The 20517-nt window shown below is 38.3% G+C and overlaps 1 protein-coding gene across 6 annotated transcripts in view; it reads left to right on the top strand.

The window, feature by feature from the left end:
* METTL8 (methyltransferase 8, tRNA N3-cytidine) overlaps window positions 1-20517 on the top strand; it is a 130239-nt gene that overhangs the window by 26552 nt on the left and 83170 nt on the right. For 3 of the 6 annotated variants that reach the window (XM_069080045.1, XM_069080040.1, XM_069080043.1), the window contains exon 2: window positions 15413-15568. The exons of 1 other annotated variant lie outside the window; for it this stretch is intronic. In XM_069080045.1, the coding sequence (XP_068936146.1) occupies window positions 15426-15568 (143 nt within the window). In that variant the 5' untranslated portion in view covers window positions 15413-15425. Of the gene's footprint in view, window positions 1-15412; window positions 15569-20517 lie in introns of those variants that run through there. 2 more of the 6 variants (XM_069080044.1, XM_069080042.1) reach the window with 1 other exon arrangement.

Raw genomic sequence — 20517 nt, 5'->3', positions numbered from 1 at the left:
GAAGTAAAATGACTTGTCCTAGATCATATGGCCAGTATGTACAGCACATATTAAAGACTGACTCAACTGAAGTCTTGATTACAGAACCAGCACTACCCCAGATACTATGCTGTTTCTCTGTAGCCCAGTTACTATACAGAAAAAAAGGATCACGTGACATCATATAGCATGATCAGAGACTAGGGCTTCCTGGATGATTTAATTTGCTGGATAATTGCATATTGGGTCAAATTTTCATCAGTTTTTCATACTTCTTCCCTTTTTCCACCTTTGTGTTCTTCTATTATCTGGCTGCTTCCTCCATTTCTTCTTCTCATTGCGAACCTTCACCATCATCCTCAATCTTCTTGGTTACTTTCATTATCATTTTAGCTCTTAGGAAGTTTTCCTTATATTAAGCTGAATTTGGTTACACTAAAGTTTCTATATGTTGTCGTTTCCAAAAATTCTTTCAGAATACCTTAAAAATCTTTGGGCCTTCAGGTTGGTACCTGAGTCAACCACAGCTTCACGTCTTTCACGTTTGGGGGCAGCTCTCCCCAACTTTCACAAGTCATTTTTCAGGTTTAGCTAGGTGTTAGGCTATTTATTTAGAGTCACTTGATTGGTTTCTGGTTCACCAGTGTTTTCTTCCGTGTCAGGGGGTCATCACACACACACACAAAAATAATCCCCATGGATTAAATTCCATCATTTTATAACATCATTAGCAAAGCCTTTTACTTTTCTTTCCCTTCTCTACTTATTCCCTCTTCTCTGTCACAAACCCTTCTAGTTTTAGCTAATTGTGTGGAATTTTAATTTTTGGTTGTTATTGTTTGGAATCATTTAATTTTAACTGAATATAACTATGCCTCATTATCTTTATACTGCTACTTTTGGGGGGGGAGTAATTGTAGTTCTAAATCTATTGAGCATGAGAATGGGTTGGAAGAGTTTGCCATGCTAGTAGGAAAGCTTCCCCTAAACACTTTGGAATTCAAAGAGAATCTTTAAAAAACAGTATTGGGATATTTCACTGGAATTGTGATCTCATCGTAATAGATTGTAACCCATTTCTGCCTTCTCTTTTATGACTCTCATACATATTCTCCCATATATATCTTCCTTTTGCTCTTATTACATTCCATGGATGTTAGTAGAGCCCTTGGGCTGTCCATCTATCATTCTTTGCACTCTATCCATAGATTTCTTCTTTGATACATCATTGTGTTATGGAAGTGACCCTGGGTTCTAAGGCTGCACCAAAGGAAATGTAAGCTCTTCCAGGCTAGAAAGCCTTTATGTCTTGCCTTAGCATCAGCCTAGATCTACTTTCCAAGATCTAGACCAGCTCAGTACAAACAGGCATGTCATCAGCAAGATGGCCATTTAGGGATGAAGTCTTTAGCCTTTGCAACTCATTAGGAAAAATAAAATGCCTCCTAATATAATAAAGACTTTAAGTGTTGTCATGACATTGTAAATAAAATGGGATTTCCATTTCTGATTAGGTGATAAATGGTTCTTTTCAAGGTCAAAAAGAAATACAGTAGTATTATATAATACCTGATCAAATCCATATTTGAATCAGCATGATGTAAACTTACAAAATATAATACATTACAAATGTAATTTGGAGTACTATGTAAGAATTAGAAAAAGAATTTTTAAAGCTTTTCTTATGGCTCAGCGAGTAAGAGTACAGGCTCCAGTGTTGGGACGACCTGGAGATCGAATCCCGGGCTCAGACACTCAGCACCACACCCAGAAATAACTGGCCGTGTAACCTTGAGCAAGTTACTTAACCCTGATTGCTTAAAAATATTAAAAAAAAAAAAAAAAAGCTTTTCTTAATCTGTATACCCACACGTTGGAAAATTTAAAGAAAAATCTTAAATTGTTGAAGGAATTCATCCTTACAAATTCACGCAGTGTGTTAATATTATTGTTTTCTTTTTTTATCCTAAAATTTTACATTTTATTTATTTTTTTCAAATGCTTTATTAACTTCTGATTTACATCATTCATTTCTGCCAGATTTTGAGTTACAAATTTTCTCCTCGTTTTTCCCCTACCCACCCTCCTAAAATAGCAGTCCCACATGATATCCCCTCCTCCAATCTGCTCTCTCCCATATTTTCTCCCATACCCCTTTTGACTTTTCCAGTGGATCTCTATGCCTCAGTGCCTGTATATCTTATTTCCCAATTACATGTAAAATAGTATTGATAATAGTATACACACACACACACACACATATACCTACACATTTGAATATTTGATTTTAAAACTTTGAATTCCAGATTCATTCCCCTCCTCCCTTGTCACCCACCCATACTGGGAAGATAAGCAGTTCAGTATAGGATGTACATGTGTGGCTAATGCAAAACAATAACATAGTAGGTGTATTGTAAAAGACTGAATATAATTCCCTCCCTCCTATCCCACCTTCCACTTGTTATATTCTCTACTTTGATCCCGTCCCTTTTCAAAAGTGTCTGCTTCCAATTTCCCTCCCTCCCCCAGCCTGCCCTCCCTTCCATCATCCCCCTTCTCATCCCCTTCCCCCCTACTCTCCTGTAGGGTGAGATACCCTATTTAGTGTGTATTTCATTCCCTCCTCAAGCCAAATTCAATGGGAATAAGGTTGACCCATTCCCTTTTGCCTTCCTATTCTTCCCCTCCATTTTAACCATTTCCCCTTGCCTCTTCTATATGAGATAGTTTACCCCATTCTGTCTCTCCCCATCTCCTCTCATTATATTTCTCTCACCTCTTAATTTCACCTTTTAAGTATCATCCCTTCCTGTTAAATTGGTCCTGTGCCCTCTATCTATGTATACCTGTAAACATATATATACACACATTCACATATGTATTTATATGCCCATATACCCTCATATATAAAATATATATATGTATATATATATATATTTCTATTCCCTTCACTACTGAGAAAAGTTTCATAAGTTACAATTATTATTTTTTCATGTAGGAATGTTAATAGTTCAATTTTGATAAGTTCCTTATGATTTCTTTTCCCCGTTTATCGTCTCATGCTTTTCTTGCTTCTTGTATCTGAATGTCAAATTTTCTGTTCAACTCTGGTTTTTTCAGCAAGAATGCCTGAAAGTCCTCTATTCCACTGAAAGACCATATTTTCCCCTGAAATATGATACTCAGTTTTGCTGGGTAGGTGACTCTTGGTTTTAATCCCAGCTCCTTTGACCTCTAGAATATCATATTCCAAGCCCTTCGATCCCTCAGTGTAGAAGCTTCCAGATCCTGGGTTATCCAGATTGTGTTTCCACAATATTCAAATTGTTTCTTCCTGGCTGTTTGTAATATTCTCTCCTTAATCTGGGAATTCCGGAACCTGGCTATAATATTCCTAGGAGTTTTCCTTTTGGGATCTTTTTCAGGAGGAGATCGGTGGATTCTTTCAACCTCTATTTTGCCCTCTGATTCTAAAACATCAGAGCACTTTTCTTTGAGAACTTCCTGGAGGATGATTTCTAGGTTCTTACTTTGATCATGGCTTTCAGGTAGTCCAGTAATTTTTAGATTATGTCTCCTGGATCTATTTTCCAGGTCAGTGGTTTTTCCCATGAGATATTTCACATTGCCTTCTATTCTTTCATTTGTTTGGATCTGTTTAACAGCATCTTGATTTCTCATAAAGTCATTAGCTTCCATTTGCTCCCATCTAATTCTGAAGCCATGATTCTCCTCATTGAGCTTTTGAGATTCTTTTTCCATCTGGTAAATTTGACTTTTTAAGGCATTCTTCTCCTCATTGCCTCTTTCAGCCTCTTACGCCATTTGAGTCAGTCTGTTTTTTAAAGTGTTGTTTTCCTCAGTCAGGCTGTTGACTCTCATTTCATAATTTTCTTGCATTGTTCTCATTTCTCTTCCCAGTTTTTCTTCCACTTCTCTTATCTGCTTCTTAAGGTCCTCTATGGCCTGTAACCAGCTCGTATTTTCCTTTGAAGCTTTTGGTGCAGGAGTTCTGACTTCACTGTCTTCCTCCTGTTCCATGCTTTGCTTCTTTTTGTCCCCAAAATAGGAGTGTAATGTTGGAATCTTCTGTCTGCTTTGTTTCCTTTGCCTGGTCATGTCGCCCCTCAGGCACTTGACTTTTGGGCTTTTTGCCACAGTAGGACTCTGCCACCAGACAGTGGAGCTTTTGTCCCAAACACTGGGGTTTTCTCAGTTGCTGGAGGTATTAGATGGGTACCCTCTCTGAGGTCTCCACACACTCTGGCAAGCTAGACACACACCCCAGGACTTCCACCCTAGACTGCAATCCAGATCCAAGCAGGTTAAAGCAAGAGCGATTACCCCTCAGACTGGTGCTTGGTCCCCCTATACTCTGCAGGCCAGGAGCTGAAGCCTCCACATGGCACTGGCTGGCTGTGCCAGGCTTCTCAGCGGCTTCTCGCCCCCAGGGGCAAAAGCCACCCACTCCCACTTACTGGGTCCCAAAGTCCAGACTGCACTGACCTCTCACTTTGTCCTTTGCATCTGTGTGTTGATAAATCTGGAAACGGCCACAGCTGCTGCTGATCTGGAGTCTCTCTGGCCTGCAGCTGGTCAGGCCCACCTTGGGGCTAAAGCCTCTGCGGGGCTGGGCTTTGCTCCCAGAGCGCTGCACTGGCTGATTCCTGCCGGCCTGCCGGGCTCTCTTCAGCGGGAGGTTAGCTTCTCTGTGTCATTTTGTGGGTTCTGCAGCTCCAAAGTTTGTTTAGAGCCCCCTTTTTACATGGATTGGGGAATTTGGAAGCAGGAGCAGCAGGAAGGTCGTGCTTCTACTCCACCATCTTGGCTCTGCTCCCCCTATTGTTTTCTTAATAATCAGAAGCTGACATGGTTTCATTTGCTAATATTCTTGCTGCAAACTCATTATAATTATTTGGTATTTTAATAAATGGCTTACTTTTTATGGATATTATAACAAAATAGGGACAGCTAGGTGGCACAATGAATGGAGCTCTGGTCCTGGAATCAGGAGGACTTGAGTTCAAATCTGTAATCATATACTTACTAGCTGTGTGTCCCTGGGCAAGTCACTTAACCCTGTTTGCCTTGGTCCCTCTTCTGTAAAATGAACTGGAAGAGGAAATGTTAAAACACTCTAGTATCCTTGCCAAGAAAACCCCAAAAGGGTGAGACACAACTGAAACAGCAACAACAAACAATAAAATATCAATATGATAGAAGACAGGGTCATTCATATCACTAAGAGTAAATAAAAAGTGATAAGAATCCCTAAGAATAGCATCAGAGAGGCCAAAGGCTAGAATGAGTCAAGATATGCAAACAATACTAAATATAATGAGTTTTATAGAATTTTCTGGTGAAGCTGCTCGGATAAAGTGGAATGATAGTAGCCAGTATATGTGCCCCTTTAAGGTTTTCAAAGTGATTTAAATGCATGATCTCATATGATCTTCCCAACCATCACATAAAATACTGAAGGCCTTTTTATTCTGCTCTCACAAGTAGGGAAGCTGAGGTTCAGAGAGATTGATCATCTCGCCCACTTGCATGACTGGGAAGTGTCCAAGGCGGGATTTGAGCCTGTCGCTCATCAGTAGTCTCTCATTTTGATCAGTATCAGTTGAGTCCATTGAAAGTTGTTATTATGACATACAAAATGCAATTGAGTTGATAAATGACTTCCTTTCATTGTGCTGGTCATGCTTCCTGTTTTCTTTCCATTAACCTTGTGAAAATGGCTAGCGTTCCACTGGTACTTTTGGCAGAAGTGATAACCAGCCTGATTACAAATGAGCTGTGATTACCCCCACCATTGCTGATGCGTTCAGGTCCTTATAGAAAGAAATACCACCTCTGAGTGGCTTCTCTTCTCCTAACCAGGCTATGGTTTAGTCCCATCACACCGTCTCTTACATTGGTCTGCAAGAGCAGATGCTAAGCATGAGATTTTAATTTTGCAGATGTGGAGTGTGCTGTGGCCCGATCAAAGTGCTTTGCAAATGCTTATTGTGATTATTGCTGTTGTGCTCTTCTTGCTAATAAGCTAATTTCTACCCTGAAATTATAATCATCCAAAGAAAGATTAAAACAAGATGTGAGTGAGTTGCCCAAGCTGTTTGCTTTACAGATGGCCACCATCAGAAAGCTCTGAAGTTGCCAGGGTTAATTGAAGCTTCAGTTTCTGCTTCAGTGTGTGGTGGGTACTTAAGTGTTTCTACCTGTCAGCTTTCAGCGTCCTGAAAAGTACCAACAAGAACACTTTAGTTTACTCCCATTAATGCCAGGATCTGCTGGGAGCTCAAAGTGCTTGGTGCAGATCGATACAAATGATGATATATTTTTTTGCAGGAAGGTTGCAGAGGTAAAAGACTGCCTCACTAATCTACTTTAAGGCCTCCCTAATCTACTTTAAGGGATGCCAAGGAACCAGGAAACATTGAAGGAGAAGTTCATAGTTAAGTGGGGAATAGAATTCTCATGTATGATTAAACAGCAAGTCCTTTTCCTAGAATTTCATCAAGGGAATCCTTTGGACCACTTAGAGACAGCATTTGTAGAGTCAAATAAGCAGAAAAAGCAAAATAATTTCTATAATTAAGGAAACCAAACTTTGACCAGTCTTGGTTCTGGACAACAGATAATGAGAAAGACCATCTTCCTCAGTAAGTAAGAAGGAACTGAATGTTGTATGTAGGGACAGCTAAGTGTTGAAATAGAGTACCAGGCCTGGAGTTATGAAGACCTGAGTTCAGATCTAGCCTTAGATACTTAGCTGTGTGACCTTGGGTAAGTCAGTTAACCCTGTTTACCTTAGTTTCCTCATCTGTGAAATGAGCTGGAGAAGGAAATGGCAAATCAGTCCAGTATCTTTGCCAAGAAAACCCCAAATGAGGTTGTGAAGAGCCAGACATGACTGAAATGACTAAAGAACAACAACAAAAATAGCTGTCTTTGATATAACTTTTTCTTTGTTACCTGGAAAAATTTCAGTGATGGTTGGGATGGGGCAGGGAAACCAATAAAGCTTATTGGTTTTTAAACCAACCAAACAAATAACTCCTGCTAAGACCCCCACCTGTGATACTCAGGGCCAGCTAGAACATTGTTATGTTGATTATTTCAAACTCACAAAACCATCAGTCCTGTTTATGTAATATCTGCTTCCCTCTGTCTCCCACCTCACATGTCTAGGAGTTAGTATTAAGGTTAAGAAAAAAAAACACGAGGAAAATGAAAGTCCCTCTGTTGTTTCTCCCCTGCTGCAGCCGTGTAAAGTAGTAAGCCTGCGAATGAACTACAATATTGAGACTTACATGGCCCAGATGAAGAGAGAGACCTTTAGTCTTTACTCATATCTTATGATTCAGTTCCTGGAAACAATCTTCAGGGAAACAGAGTGTCTGTGGTTCATGTGGTTCACCAGAAGGAAGGCTCTTTTTGACTTCTTGAAGGCTTATAACCCTTGGGACAGATGCCTTTTGCACTGTGGTTAGATAACTGAAAGGGGAATAATAGAGTTAGGAAGGGGAAAGAAAGGAAGGCCTCCTGGGCCCTCTTAAATTGAATCTAGCTGTTGCCTTACCCAAGGTTCATGTGGGCTTTTGCTTTAAACACAGATATATAAAAAAATATAACTTACATGGAAGATTAAACTTGGGAGTGATACTTCACTTTAGAAAAGGATACTTCACATTACAGGAGTCTATCAAGTGGTATTCCTTTAAAGATAAAATTTCTTTAAAGTATTTTAAACAATGGTCTGAAAAAATTAAATTTTTACCTTTTTTGGGAATATATCTGTTATTAAAAGTGGAATGCTTTCTCTCTAGATAAGGCCACAGGGTGGTTCACCAAGTTTTGCTGTAGAAGAAAGACTACCCAAGCTAACCTGAGGGAGGATAGGTACATCATCCAGACACTTCTGCACCCTTCTTACATTTCTCCACGCTCATGGAAAAATCACTGGGGGTAATAGGCATGTATCAGGGAAACAGGTAAATTGAAAATGACAAGTCATTACATTGTTCTGTATAAACCTCACCCTTTTTGGGAGGGTCAGTGGAGGAGGCAGTTGAAGTTAAGTGACTTGCCCAGGGTCACACAGCTAGTAAATGTCTGAGGCTGGATTTGAACTTGGGTCCTCCTGACTGCAGGGCTGGTGCTCTATCTGCTGAACCACCTAGCTGTCCCCACATACTGTCTTTTAATTTAATATTTTATTTTTCCTCCAGTTGCTTGTAAAAACAATTTTAACATTCTTTTTTTGTTTATTTGTTTTTTTGGAGGGCAGTTGGGGTTAAGTGACTTGCCCAAGGTCATACGGCTAGTAAGTGTTTAGTGTCTGAGGTCGGATTTGAACTCAGGTCCTCCTGACTTCAGGGACAATGCTCTATTCATTGCTCCACCTAGCCACCCCTTAACATTCTTTTTAAAAAAAAATTTGAGTTCCAAATTCTCTCCCTCTTTCCTTTCTTCCCCTCCCCCCACTATATAATTTGATATAGGTTATACTGTGCAGTCATGCAAAACATATTTACTTCTAAGTCATGTTGTAAAGGAAAACCAGACACCCCCCCCAAAAAAAAACCCCAAACAAACAAAACACAAGAAAACTAAAGAAAGTAAAGAAAAAGTATACTTTGATCTTTATTTGAATGGCATCAGATCTTTCTCTGGAGATGAATAACATTTTTCATCATAAGTCCTTCAGAATTGTCTTGGGTCATTGTATTGCTGAGAATGGCTGTTATTCACAGTTGATCATCATACAATATTGCTGTTACTGTATACTGTTCTGCTCATTTCACTTTGCATTAGTTCTTGTAAGTCTTTCCAGGTCTTCTGAAAGCATCCTTTCATCATCATTTCTTATAGCATAATAAATAATATTCCATTGTAATTATATTCAGCACCTTGTCCAGCCATTCCCTAATTGATGAACATTCCTTCAATCTCCCAATTCTTTGCCCCCAGTAAAGAGCTGCTATAAGTATTTTTGTACATATAGGTCCTTTTCATTTTTTTATATCTTTGGAATATAGACTTAATAGTGGTATTGCTGGGTCAGAGGGTGTGCATGGCTTTATATAGCCCTTTGGGCATAGTTCTAAATTGTTCTACAGAATGGTTGAGTCAGTAAACAACTTCACCAACAGTACTTTAGTGTCTTAATTCTCCTACATCCCCTCCAATATTTGTCATTTTCCTTTCCTGTCATATTAGCCTATCTGATAGTTGTGGGGTGGTAGCTAAGAGTTGTTTTAATTTACATTTCTCTAATCAATAGTGATTTAGAGCATTTTTACATGAGTATTGATAGTTTTGATTACTTATCTGAAAACTACCTGTTCATATCCTTTGATCATGTATCAATTGCAGAATGGCTCTTATCTCTATAAATTTGACTTAGTTGTCTATATATTTGAGAAATGAGGTCCTTTTTAGAGAAACTTGCTGCAATTTTTTTTCACAGTTATGATTGCTATGTACTCCCCCCCTGTTTATCCTACTCTTTCTGTCTCCTTTTACCCTGTCCATTCTCAAAAGTGTTTTACTTCTGACTTTCACCTCATCTTATTTGTCCTAATAGAAGAAGACAAATCCCTGCCCCCCTTTTATGCCTTTTCCCTCCTACTTTTCTGTATGGTGAGTTAGATTTCTACACCCAATTGTGTGTGTAGGTTATTCCTCTTTGAGCCAATTCAAATGAGAGTAAGGTTCACATACTTCTCTCCCCCCTAAACGCCCCACTTCTCCCATCTTTTCCTCCACTGTAAAAGCTCTTTCCAGACTCTTAGGCCATTCTATTTCTCCCTTTCCCTTTCCTCTAGTGCAGTCTTCTTTCTCATCCTTTAATTTTTTTTTTTAGACAGTCATCCCATCATATTGAACTCACGTCCATTCCCTCTATGTATGTTCATTTTAACTACCCTAATAATGAGAAAGTTTTGATCCCCAATGATTTCTCTTTCCTGTTTTACCTTTTTTATGCTTCTCTTGAGTCTTGTATTTGAAAGTCAGATTTTCTATTCAGTTCTGGTCTTTTCATCAGGATTGCTTGAAAGTCCTCTATTTCTTTAAATGTCCATTTTTCCCTCTGAAGGATTATACTCAGTTTTGTTGGGTAGGTAATTCTTGGTTGTAATCCTAGCTCTTTTGCCCTCCAGAATATTACATATTCCAAGTCTTCTGATTCTTTAATGTAGAAACTGGTAAATCTTGTGTTCTCCTGACTGTGGCTCCATAATATTTGAATTGTTTCTCTTTGAAGTATTTTCTCCTTGATCTGGGAGCTCTGGAATTAACTATAATTCTGGGAGTTTTCATTTTGGGATCTCTTTCAGGAAGTGATTGGTGGATTCTTTCAATTTCTATTTTCCTCTCTGATTCTAGAATATCAGGGCAACTTTCTTTGATAATTTCTTTTTTTTTTTTTTTAGCAATCGGGGTTAAGTAACTTGCTCAAGGTTACACGGCCAGTTATTATTTCTGGGTGTGGTGCTGAGTATCTGAGCCCGGATTTTGATCCAGGTCATCCCAACACTGGAGCCGGTGCTCTTACTCACTGAGCCACCTGGCCTCCCTTAAGCAATTGGGGTTAAGTAACTTGCTCAAGGTTACACGGCCAGGTGTGTCTGGCTGGGTGCTAAGTGTCTGAGCCCGGGCCTGGGATTCGATCTCCAGGTCTTCTCAACACTGGAGCCGGTGCTCTTACTCGCTGTGCTACCTGGCCGCCCCCTTTGATAATTTCTTGAAAGATGATATCTACTTTTTGGGGGGGAGGTGGAGTGGGTTCTGCCACTTCAAAATTTGGTTTTTTAGCATTATTTTAAGTTGCTTGGAGGAGAAAGCTCAGGAGAGTCCCTGCCTTTTCTCTGACATCTTGGCTCTGCGGCATATTATTCCTTCTTAACTCATTTCCAATCCACAGTCTTTTATAGGATTGTCCTCACTCTTGTATGTTCTCAAAGAGGTAAACAGCTAGAGGGCAAGCTAGTTAATCCCTCTGCATATGCAATATGCCCTCTGTGTTACCACAGAACCTTAATCAAATTTATTGATGGTGATACTGTTGTATTGCCGATATCTGTAAGCAGTTGAGATGCATAGCAGATTTGATTTCCTTGGTGATATGTTTGAGTCACACTTATTGACAGTCCTGGGTCACCAGTAGTGAGATCTTTTTTTTTCTTTTTTTAAGCAATTGGGGTTAAGTAACTTGCTCAAGGTTATACAGCCAGTTATTTCTGGGTGTGGTGCTGAGTGTCTGAGCCCAGATTTGATCCCCAGGTCATCCTGACACTGGAGCTGGTGCTCTTACTCGCTGAGCCACCTGGCCGCCCCTGTAGTGAGATCTTTTTGAGGGAATGGTGTGGAAGTGATAGTCTTTCTATTTTATTTTGACCTTGGTAGGACTTTTAAGAAGAAGGCCAATGTAGAATGGTGAAATGAAGCTGTTCATCTGTAGGTAAGGAAAAGTAAGGCTGCCGGAACACACAGAATGTAAATTAAAGCAAATGTGGCCAACCTTTTGACTGCTGGAAGACGACATAGGCATTTTACAACAAGACAATGTGCAGCAAACAGGGATGTGGTAGCGCAGTTTGAGCCAAGCCATTTGCAACCTACCAAGCAGAGAAACAGAAACACAAACAACTTAAAATCCTTTATGGGATATTCTAAGCTTCAGTAGGAGTGTCCCAAGATTTCCCAGTCCCTAGATATCTTCTCTCACTGTTCTCTGACTTTGTGCAAGCTAAAAATCAGCCCTGGCAATTAAAAGGTAACTGCCTATATTTTTGGTTTTCCTTCCTTCCTTCCTTCCCCTAAAATGAGGCTTACTTTCTGTCTAATGACCATTACTGTCTAACCCCAATTTATACTGAGGATTGTGTTCCTGAAAATCATGAAACAAGAGACCTCGTCTGCCAGAGAATTGGGGAGACAAAGACCTGAAAACAAGATTAAAGTTTATGTTATCATAAAAGATATACAGCTCTAATAAAAATTAATTACTAATTAACAAATTAAATTTAAATTAATTAATTAATAAAAACTTTGTTCACAAATTAGAGAATGCTGGGATGTTGAGCCAGTTGTGTGGGTGGAACAAGGGTCTAGTGTTAGGGTGGGGAGAATGCCAAAGATATACTTTACCCTACTAAAAGCTGTTCACAGTGGCCTGCTGGTTGTTCTGCCTGCCACAAGCCTCTCCCCACTCCAGTCTCTCCCCACTCTAATCTGCCCTTCATTTAGCTGCCAAAGTGATCTTCCTAAAGTGTAGGTCTGACCAAGTCATCCTTCCCATTCCTACCCAGTAAATTCAATGACTCCCTGTTACTTTCAGGATCAAATATAAAATCTTCTGTTTGGCATTTAAAGCCCTTTATAATCTCCCCATCTCCATTTCCAATCTTCTAACACCTGGCCACATACTCTGCCATTCAGGGACACTGGCCTTCTGCTGTTCCCTCACGCAGGATACTCCATCTCCTGACTTACATGCGTTTTCTCTGGTAGTTGTTCTTCATGCCTAGAATTCTCTTCTTCATCATCTCCACCTCTTAGCTTTCTTCAATTACCAGCTAAAACCCCCCTTCTCCTGGAAGCCTTTCCCATTCCCCCTTAATAACAGTACTTTCCTTTGCAGTTATTTTTAATTTATCCTGTATGTATTTTACTAGTGCATAGTTGTTTGCATTGTCTCCCCCATTAGACTCTAAGTTCCTTAAGATCAGGGACTGTCTTCTGCCTTTCTTTGTCTCTCCAGCACTTTGTACAATGCCTGGCAGATAGTAGGTACTTAAATGTTTATTGACTGACTCTCCTATCACCACCTCAGATTAGATTTTCATTTGGAAAATGGGGCTCAAGACTGGAGCAAGGTCATGTAAAATGGATGTTCACAAATCAAAAGATGTGGGTTCAAGTCTAGGCTCTGCTACTTACTAGCCATGTGACCTTGAACAAATCCTTTAACTTCTCTGAATGTTACTTTCCTTAACTGTAAAACGAGGGTGGTTGGTCTAGGTGATTTCTAAGATCCCTTCCAGCCCTAATGTTCTGTTGTTTTTGGTGATTTTTTACATTTTAAACCTATTTCAGTGCCCTACTCACTGCTTACTCTGCTGGAGGGGAATGGTCAGAGAGCCAGCCTAAAAAAAGTTAGGTATCTCTTGGTATCCTGTGTGGAAGCCCCTTTATGGGGAAATTCACACCAAAATATCAACCATTACTTTATATTTCCGAGCTGTCAGTCATTAATTTTTGATTGCTTTCTGCTGACAAAATTACTATGGATGGGGTATCTCTGCTTCCGAACAGCTTGCTGCCTAGTTGGAGAAAGGACATAAACCATACCCATAAAAAGATAATTTAACAATAGGGAGAAGCATATAGTGGGTGCCAAATTAATGGCACAGACCACAAATGCTAGAAATACAAATATGGAAAAGTTTCTTTCAAGCTGGGAACTAATTAAGACTTTTTCCTCTCCTCAGTGTAAGGGGGTGGGGCAGGGAGAGGAGTAGTCCAGCAAGAAAGTGACTCCTTTGGACATTTTCTTGAAGTACACAATGGCTAGACTGGTTCTGGCTCTTTCTTTCCCCAATTCTTTGCTGCACAGTATATAGGTCTATTATAATGGGAAAGATAATATAATAAGAGAGAAAGTATGCGCATATATTCCCTACATGTCTCTGTGTCTGTCTCCCACCCCTTTCCCTCTCTCTGCCTTTCCTCATATATATGAATATGTGTACACCTGAGGGCATATAGCTGATTTAAGGATTGAAATTTTCCTTTAATTTGGCCATCCTGGATTGAAAGGGTTTGCCTCTGTGCACATATTGAAGCAGTTTGCCTCTTTCTAGGTGTATTCCATTTGTCCTATTCAGCACGCCAGAGGTTTTATAGAATACATTTTGACATAGAGAGCCTTTAAAAATAAAATAATTGTGCAGATAGGATTTTAGCCATCATGTGGAAAATGTGGAAGGAGAGAAAGAACAAAGACATATCTAGGTAAAGGTAGTAGTAGGTGGAACTTTCCATTTCCCTTCCTTCCTAAGAAGAGCTTGCATTAAGTAGAATAAGAAAAACCAAAAGCAGAATCATCTTCATTAGCTAGTGAACACTTTATTTCTTATCATTGCTAGCCACATTTGAATGGAGTCATAACATTTTTTTAGTAACCACAATGTAGTATTTTTAAAAAATAGGAGAGACTAGAATTATATGTTTAGAAGCACTATTAAATGTTTTTGAGATTTTCCTATTCAATCTAGAATTTTTACTCCTTAAGCACTTTGACTTTTAGTAAGATGGAGAAATGTGTATAGTAAATGTTATTTTAGTGCCTAATCAGGTTCTAGAATAGTCTGGTATATATTTTGTATACATACCTTTTGGTATATCCATTTCTCGTTGACAGCTTATAGTGTTAGGGATTCTGCAATGAATGAGTGATCAGTGTGGAATGCTCAGCAGAGGTGGATTTCTGCTAAAACTAGCAAGCTCTTCAGAGCAGCATTTCAGATCTGTGTATTTTAATTTCAGAGAGATGCTTGCCAATATGAAATTAAGATGGCTCTGTAGACCCACTATATTTGGAATTGTTTTTCTAGGAGTATGTATTGATCTACCCCTCCTCTCACTAGATTCCCCTTTGCTCATATTTGTGAGATATTAGACCAGGATTAGGGCCACAGGTTGTGGTTGTGGAATAGCCTGTGTTTGAAAATAACCAGTCTGTATGGTGAAATAAATTAACCAGAAGATAGGTAAAACCAAAAACTCATGCTATTCTATCTTAATATACAGCATTTGTTACATTGGACTACATTGTCTTCATCATTTAGCTTAGCCTGGGGAATGAAACCAAATAGATTGGCTTTCCAATTTACTATGGCTATATTTAGTTTTTCATCCCTGATGCAAAGGAAATATGTTTCGGATATATAGTTGCCTGAAATTTTTATAACAAAGTTTACATACATCCAAAAGCACACTTAATAATATTTTAAATGAGCGAAATCTAGATGTTGAGTTCATACTTCTTGGTCATGTTCTTAATTTTAATAAAATAAATAGCCACCCAAGGCTAGTAAAGGGTATGAGCCAATGTCATGCCCTCCCTATCTTCTTGCTCCCTATTTCACCTTGAGTGACTGTGAAAGAGAGAAGCAGTGATGCTTTCTTTCATCCCCTGAAGTTCTTTTTCAGTATCTACCTTGTATATTTCTCCTCTTTTATTATATCTTTATTATATTTATTCTTATATAATTTATATTTAGTTTTATATATAATAAATGAATATATATTTATTATATAATATTGTTTACTATATATATTAACCTAGGGTCTGTTGTTATTGCCTCCTCTATGCAGCATTTAACAAATGTCAAATAATGAATCATTTGTAACTTCCCAGGTGTCCAATTAAAATGAATGCAATTCACAGAATTTTGGCTTCCCATCTAAGGAAAAGAAAGATGCCATTAAGGTTTCAAAGTAACGATCGGCCAACCGTGCCTCTTGGATCACGGATTTTAACAAACCCAGCCAAAGTTTATGAACACAACATGTGGTGAGTGGTTATTTAAATTTGATATTATCGGTGGTTAAAATTAGTTGTAGTCTTTTTGTTTTCATGTGATGGTAGCCAATGCCAGGGAAATGACCGATCAAATAATGTCATTTAAAGACAGAGGCCAAAAGTCTTCAATGAATGTGTGACCTTGGACAAATCACTTCAACTTTACCTCAGTTTCCTCTTCTGTAAAATAATAGTACCTAATCTCCAGGGTTGTTGTAAGAATCAAATGAGATTGGGGAGGCTAAGTGGCTCAGTGAGTAGAGAGCGCTGGCCCTGGAGTCAGGAGGACCTGAGTTCAGATCCGGCCTCAGACACTTCACACACACACACACACACACACACACACACAACCTAGCTGTGTGACCTTGGGCAAGTTACTTAACCCCAATTTCCCTCCAAAAAACAAAAAAGAATCAAATGAGATAATAATTATAAAATGCCTAGTATGGTGCTTTGCACATAGTAAGCATTGCCTATATGATATTGTTATATATTATTGTGTGTATATGTTATTATTATGAATATAAAGGCAAGGTTAGTTCTCATGGATTCTGCCCTTTGAACCCTGAATTACTTTTTAGTCAAGATTGGGAAAGTGGAACTTTTCAAGTGTCCTTATCAGCTTTAGTGATAGGAGGATCCTAATATTCCTGTCTTGTTAGCTCTATACTCACCTTCTTTCACCGATCTGCCTAATGAACCATTAGGCTCCATCCCAGTTAGGCAGCCCCGCTGTTAACTCCTCCTTATCCACTCTTTCCCATACACATATCAGTGAATACTGACTGAACCCCAAGTTTGTGATAGAAAAGTTTCCACCCTTAGGAAACTTATGGTTTAATTCAGAATATATCTCATACATCTAAAATAGATGTCTAGCAATGCAAAGCAGGAAATACTAAGTTCTGAAAGTTGTTGTAACAATAAATGCAGTGAATTCAAAGGACGATCTGTTTATCTGAAAGGAACATCAGAGGTTATCGAAGTCCAACCCAGCCTCTCTTTTCAGGTGAGGAAACTGAGAAACTTGAAGGCTAAATGACTTGCCTAAAGTCTCCCAGATAGTAGTAGAGGCTGGATTTGAACCCATGTCCTCTTAATCCAAAGGCAATGCTATTTCTACTGTACCTTTCTGTTTCCCTAAAGGAAAAAGAGAACTCCCATCAGTGGGAAGACTTGGATAGGAAGGGATAAGGGAAAAGTGTGTTCCAAGAAGGAGAAATGGGGTGAACCAAAGCACGAAAATGAGAAAACCTAAGGGGTGTTGGGAGAACTATGTTTGAGTCAGTGTGACAAGATTAGAACATCTATACAGGGAAATAGAAAGAAGTGAGTGAGTTGGGTCAGCTGGTCAACCTCGTATACCAGACTAAGATGTTTGAATTTTATCCTATAGGCCATTAGGAGTTATTGAAGGTTTGTGAACAGGAAAATGACATGATGAAAACAGTATTTTAGGGAAATAAATCTGGTCCTGGTGTGTAGGATTGATGAGACCCCTCATTATCATCTCTGTAAAATGGGGATAATCAGACTCTATTAACTAGCTCTCAGAGTTGTTTGAAACCCAAGAGAAATAATCTTTGTCAAGATCTTTGCAAATTTTAAAATGTGGTAGAAAAATAAGTATTGGTAGAGGGAGAGTCTTCTTCTATAGAGTTTCCTACCTATGCCAGTGAAATTACAGGACCAGTCCCTATCCCTCTGTGAATATCAGTTATAATCTGGAGTGAATTCTGGAAGGGAAATCAGTTTTTAGAAGACAAATTTGATTTAAAATATGTTGAATTTAAATTGGCTTAAGAACATTGTAAGTGTAGTTTAGTAAGTATTTGGAAATTTAAGATTGACAATCAGGAAAGAGGTCAGATTGGAACTCAGTATTTGAATATAAATACATAGTTTTGGCTGGTACTGCTAATGTAGCCTTTACTTAAAACGTCTAGGTCTTTAAGGTATAGAGGCAGCTGGATGATTAGTGGGAAGAGTGCCTGACCTGTATGGGTCAGAGAGGAAGACCTGATTCAAATCCAGCCCTAGACATTTACTATTATGTGACTCCAGATAAGTCACTTCACCTCTGTCTCAGTTTCCTCAATTGTAAAATGGGGGTAATATTAGCACCTACTCTCCAGGATTGTGCTAAAAATTAAATAAAATAATTCTTGTAAAACGCTTAATGCAGCATCTGGCACATAGCAAGTGCTATATGTGTTTAGCTATTGTTTTTGCTGTTGTTAATGTTATTGTCATTTGCCCATCTTCTATTTCAAGAGCAGATTTGAAGTTAATCTGAAAACTGTTTTGTACTTAATTCCTATGGTTATGTTCATGCAAATTATACATGTTTTACTCCCAGTCCAGGCTTTTTATCCACAAGGTTTGGCTTTCTCTTTCATTTATCTTTTAGACATAACAGTGCTATTTCTTTGTTTGCTGATTTAGCTCTCCCCTCCCCTTTCCGAAATCATTTCCTTCATTCTTGTAGTGAAGTACAATCCAGCCAATATTTTTCCTCAATTCAATAACAGTGGCTTACTCATTTAGATATTTTTTCAAAAAGTTCCTTTTTTAAAAATAGACTTAATCATCAACAAATGCATTTTTTTAATGTACAAAGAAGAGGATTGCATATGAAACTGAATTTTTATACAGTTTTAAATATATATCTGTATATTAAATTAAATAAGTTTATTGCCCCATATTTCTCATTTTTAAATTTTCTTGGATTTTTTTCATTAAAAAATCTTATATTGAATACTGTTGTCACTACTTCACCTTCTTTTCCCATTTTATCCCTCTCCCTCTCCCATCCAGTGAGCCATTCCTTATAATGAAGAACAAAAATAAAAGAGGGAGAAAAATGTCAGTGAAACTAGCCACAAATCAACCAAATCCAACATATGCAATGAAGAATTGCTTACATTAAAGTCAGAGTAGCTTGAAATCTGTCCCTTATTTAAAAAAAAGAAAGGAAACTATCTTGTTACTTATTTTCCAGTGCCATAAGAAAAACCGTTTTTTTTTTCCTTCTGAGATCCTGGTAGATACCCCCATATTAGAAAATAAGCATTTAAGTCTACTACTAATACTGTCACTTAGTATCCTTATTGGACACTGATGGAAAAATATGGCCAGTTTAGAACAGTTTGGAGGCACAGCCCAAAGCTTTGTTCCATTTAAGCAACTTAGGCAGTTATTTCTAATGATGATTCATCATTCCACGACTGCTCTTGTATTAAGAAAGTACATTATGTGACAGTGTTGTAGAGAGAGACCAGTGGAGGCCTGCTTGGCTGCTACAGTATAGTTTTTCTTTGTGTGTGTGCCAGTTTTAAATATTAATCTACCACTTGTGTTAGGAGGCCATTCTGGAATCTAAATAAAGATCAAATGTCAGTTTTTCCCCCTGGTCTAAAGTGGTGATTGAATTAAAATACCAGGTGTGAGAGAGAAGAAAAAGAAATTATATACCAACTAAAGAGGTTACATGCAAGAATTACATAGTAGAATATTTCTTATATAAATTAACTCAACTAAATATTTAGCATCTGGAACATACAAGGTACTGTGTTATGTACAGTGGCAGATTCCTCAGAAAGATAAATAAGGCATGGTCAGTGCCAGTAAGACACTGGAAAAATGAGACATATACATGAAAAAAATGCTTCAAGGATAAGCTAGTGTATAAGAGCCCAGTCAGTGGTATTGTAGAGGCTGAGAGAGGGCAGATGACAGTGTAGGTGGAAGTAGCAGCTAAGACTCTATAGAGGAAGTGGGATTTGAACTTGGCCTTGAAGAATGGCATTAGAATAAGAAACATACAAGGTTTGTTCTTAGGGGCTCAGAGAGCTAATAGACCAACTTGACTGGAAGAGGGAGTTCATCTTGTAGAGTTGTACAAATAAAGCTTGGAAAGGTAGATTGTGAACAGCCTCGTGTAGATACTGATTATGAAGGACCTTCGATATCAGCCTAGCAGGATGCTTGGACTTTATCTAGTAGGCAGTAGAAATCCATGGACATTTTACAGGGCTAAGGAAAGATTTTGTGAAAGCAGTGTTTTAGGGAAATTAATATGAAAAGATTTAGTACTGTACCAGTCAGACTGCCAAGAGGTTCCTTTGTAGAACTAGAGAAATAATCATAAAACACATTAGGAAAAAAAAAAAAGATCTCTCAGGGGAGACAATTTTTTTAGATGAAGGAATGATGGAAAGTTTAGTATTACGAGACCTCATATATTATAAAACAGTAGTCATGAAACTCTTCAGTACTGGTTAAAAAAATAGAAAAGTTGATCATTGGAACAGACAGGTAAACAAGGTCACGAAGCAGCCAAACATAGGAACCTCGTGTTCTCCACAGCCAAGAACGCAAACTACCAGGATAAAGACTCCCTGTTGATAAGAGCTACTAGGGAAACTGGAAAACTGTTTGGTAGAAATTGGGTTTTGTCTGATACTATATGCCAGAGATAAGCTCCAAAGGGACAAACAATGTAAATTCTTATTTATTGTAAAAGATATTATAAAAAAAAATAGTGGTACCATTAGATGAAGGACGTACCATTCAGATTAATGTTGGGGGACAGAGTTGATCATAAAATGTAAAATAAATGATTTTAATTGCATAAAATTATGGTTTTGCCTAAGCAGGATCAGTAAGAATCAGTGAGAAAAGAAGCTATCAGTTGGGTAAAAAATATCTTCACATTTCATATCAGTTATCTCTGATGAAGGTCAGATAGCCAAGATATGTAGGAATTTTATTCATATATATAAGACCCAAAGCCATTTCCAGTATAAGGTTTTCAAGAGAAGAAATATAAGCTATGAAAATGTCCCAATTGAATGTGCCGAATCAATAATAATAAGGAGAAATGCAAATTAAAACAGTGAATTGCATTTGATAATAGTAAAAGTGAAATTATGTGCTCA

Source organism: Petaurus breviceps, unplaced genomic scaffold (assembly GCF_028583685.1).
Source record: "Petaurus breviceps papuanus isolate PSGF00001 unplaced genomic scaffold, PetGlider_PUasm1.0 91133, whole genome shotgun sequence".
Lineage (NCBI taxonomy): Eukaryota > Metazoa > Chordata > Mammalia > Diprotodontia > Petauridae > Petaurus > Petaurus breviceps.
The sequence above is the reverse complement of the archived record's forward strand: the minus strand, read 5'-3'. Positions and strand labels throughout refer to the sequence as shown.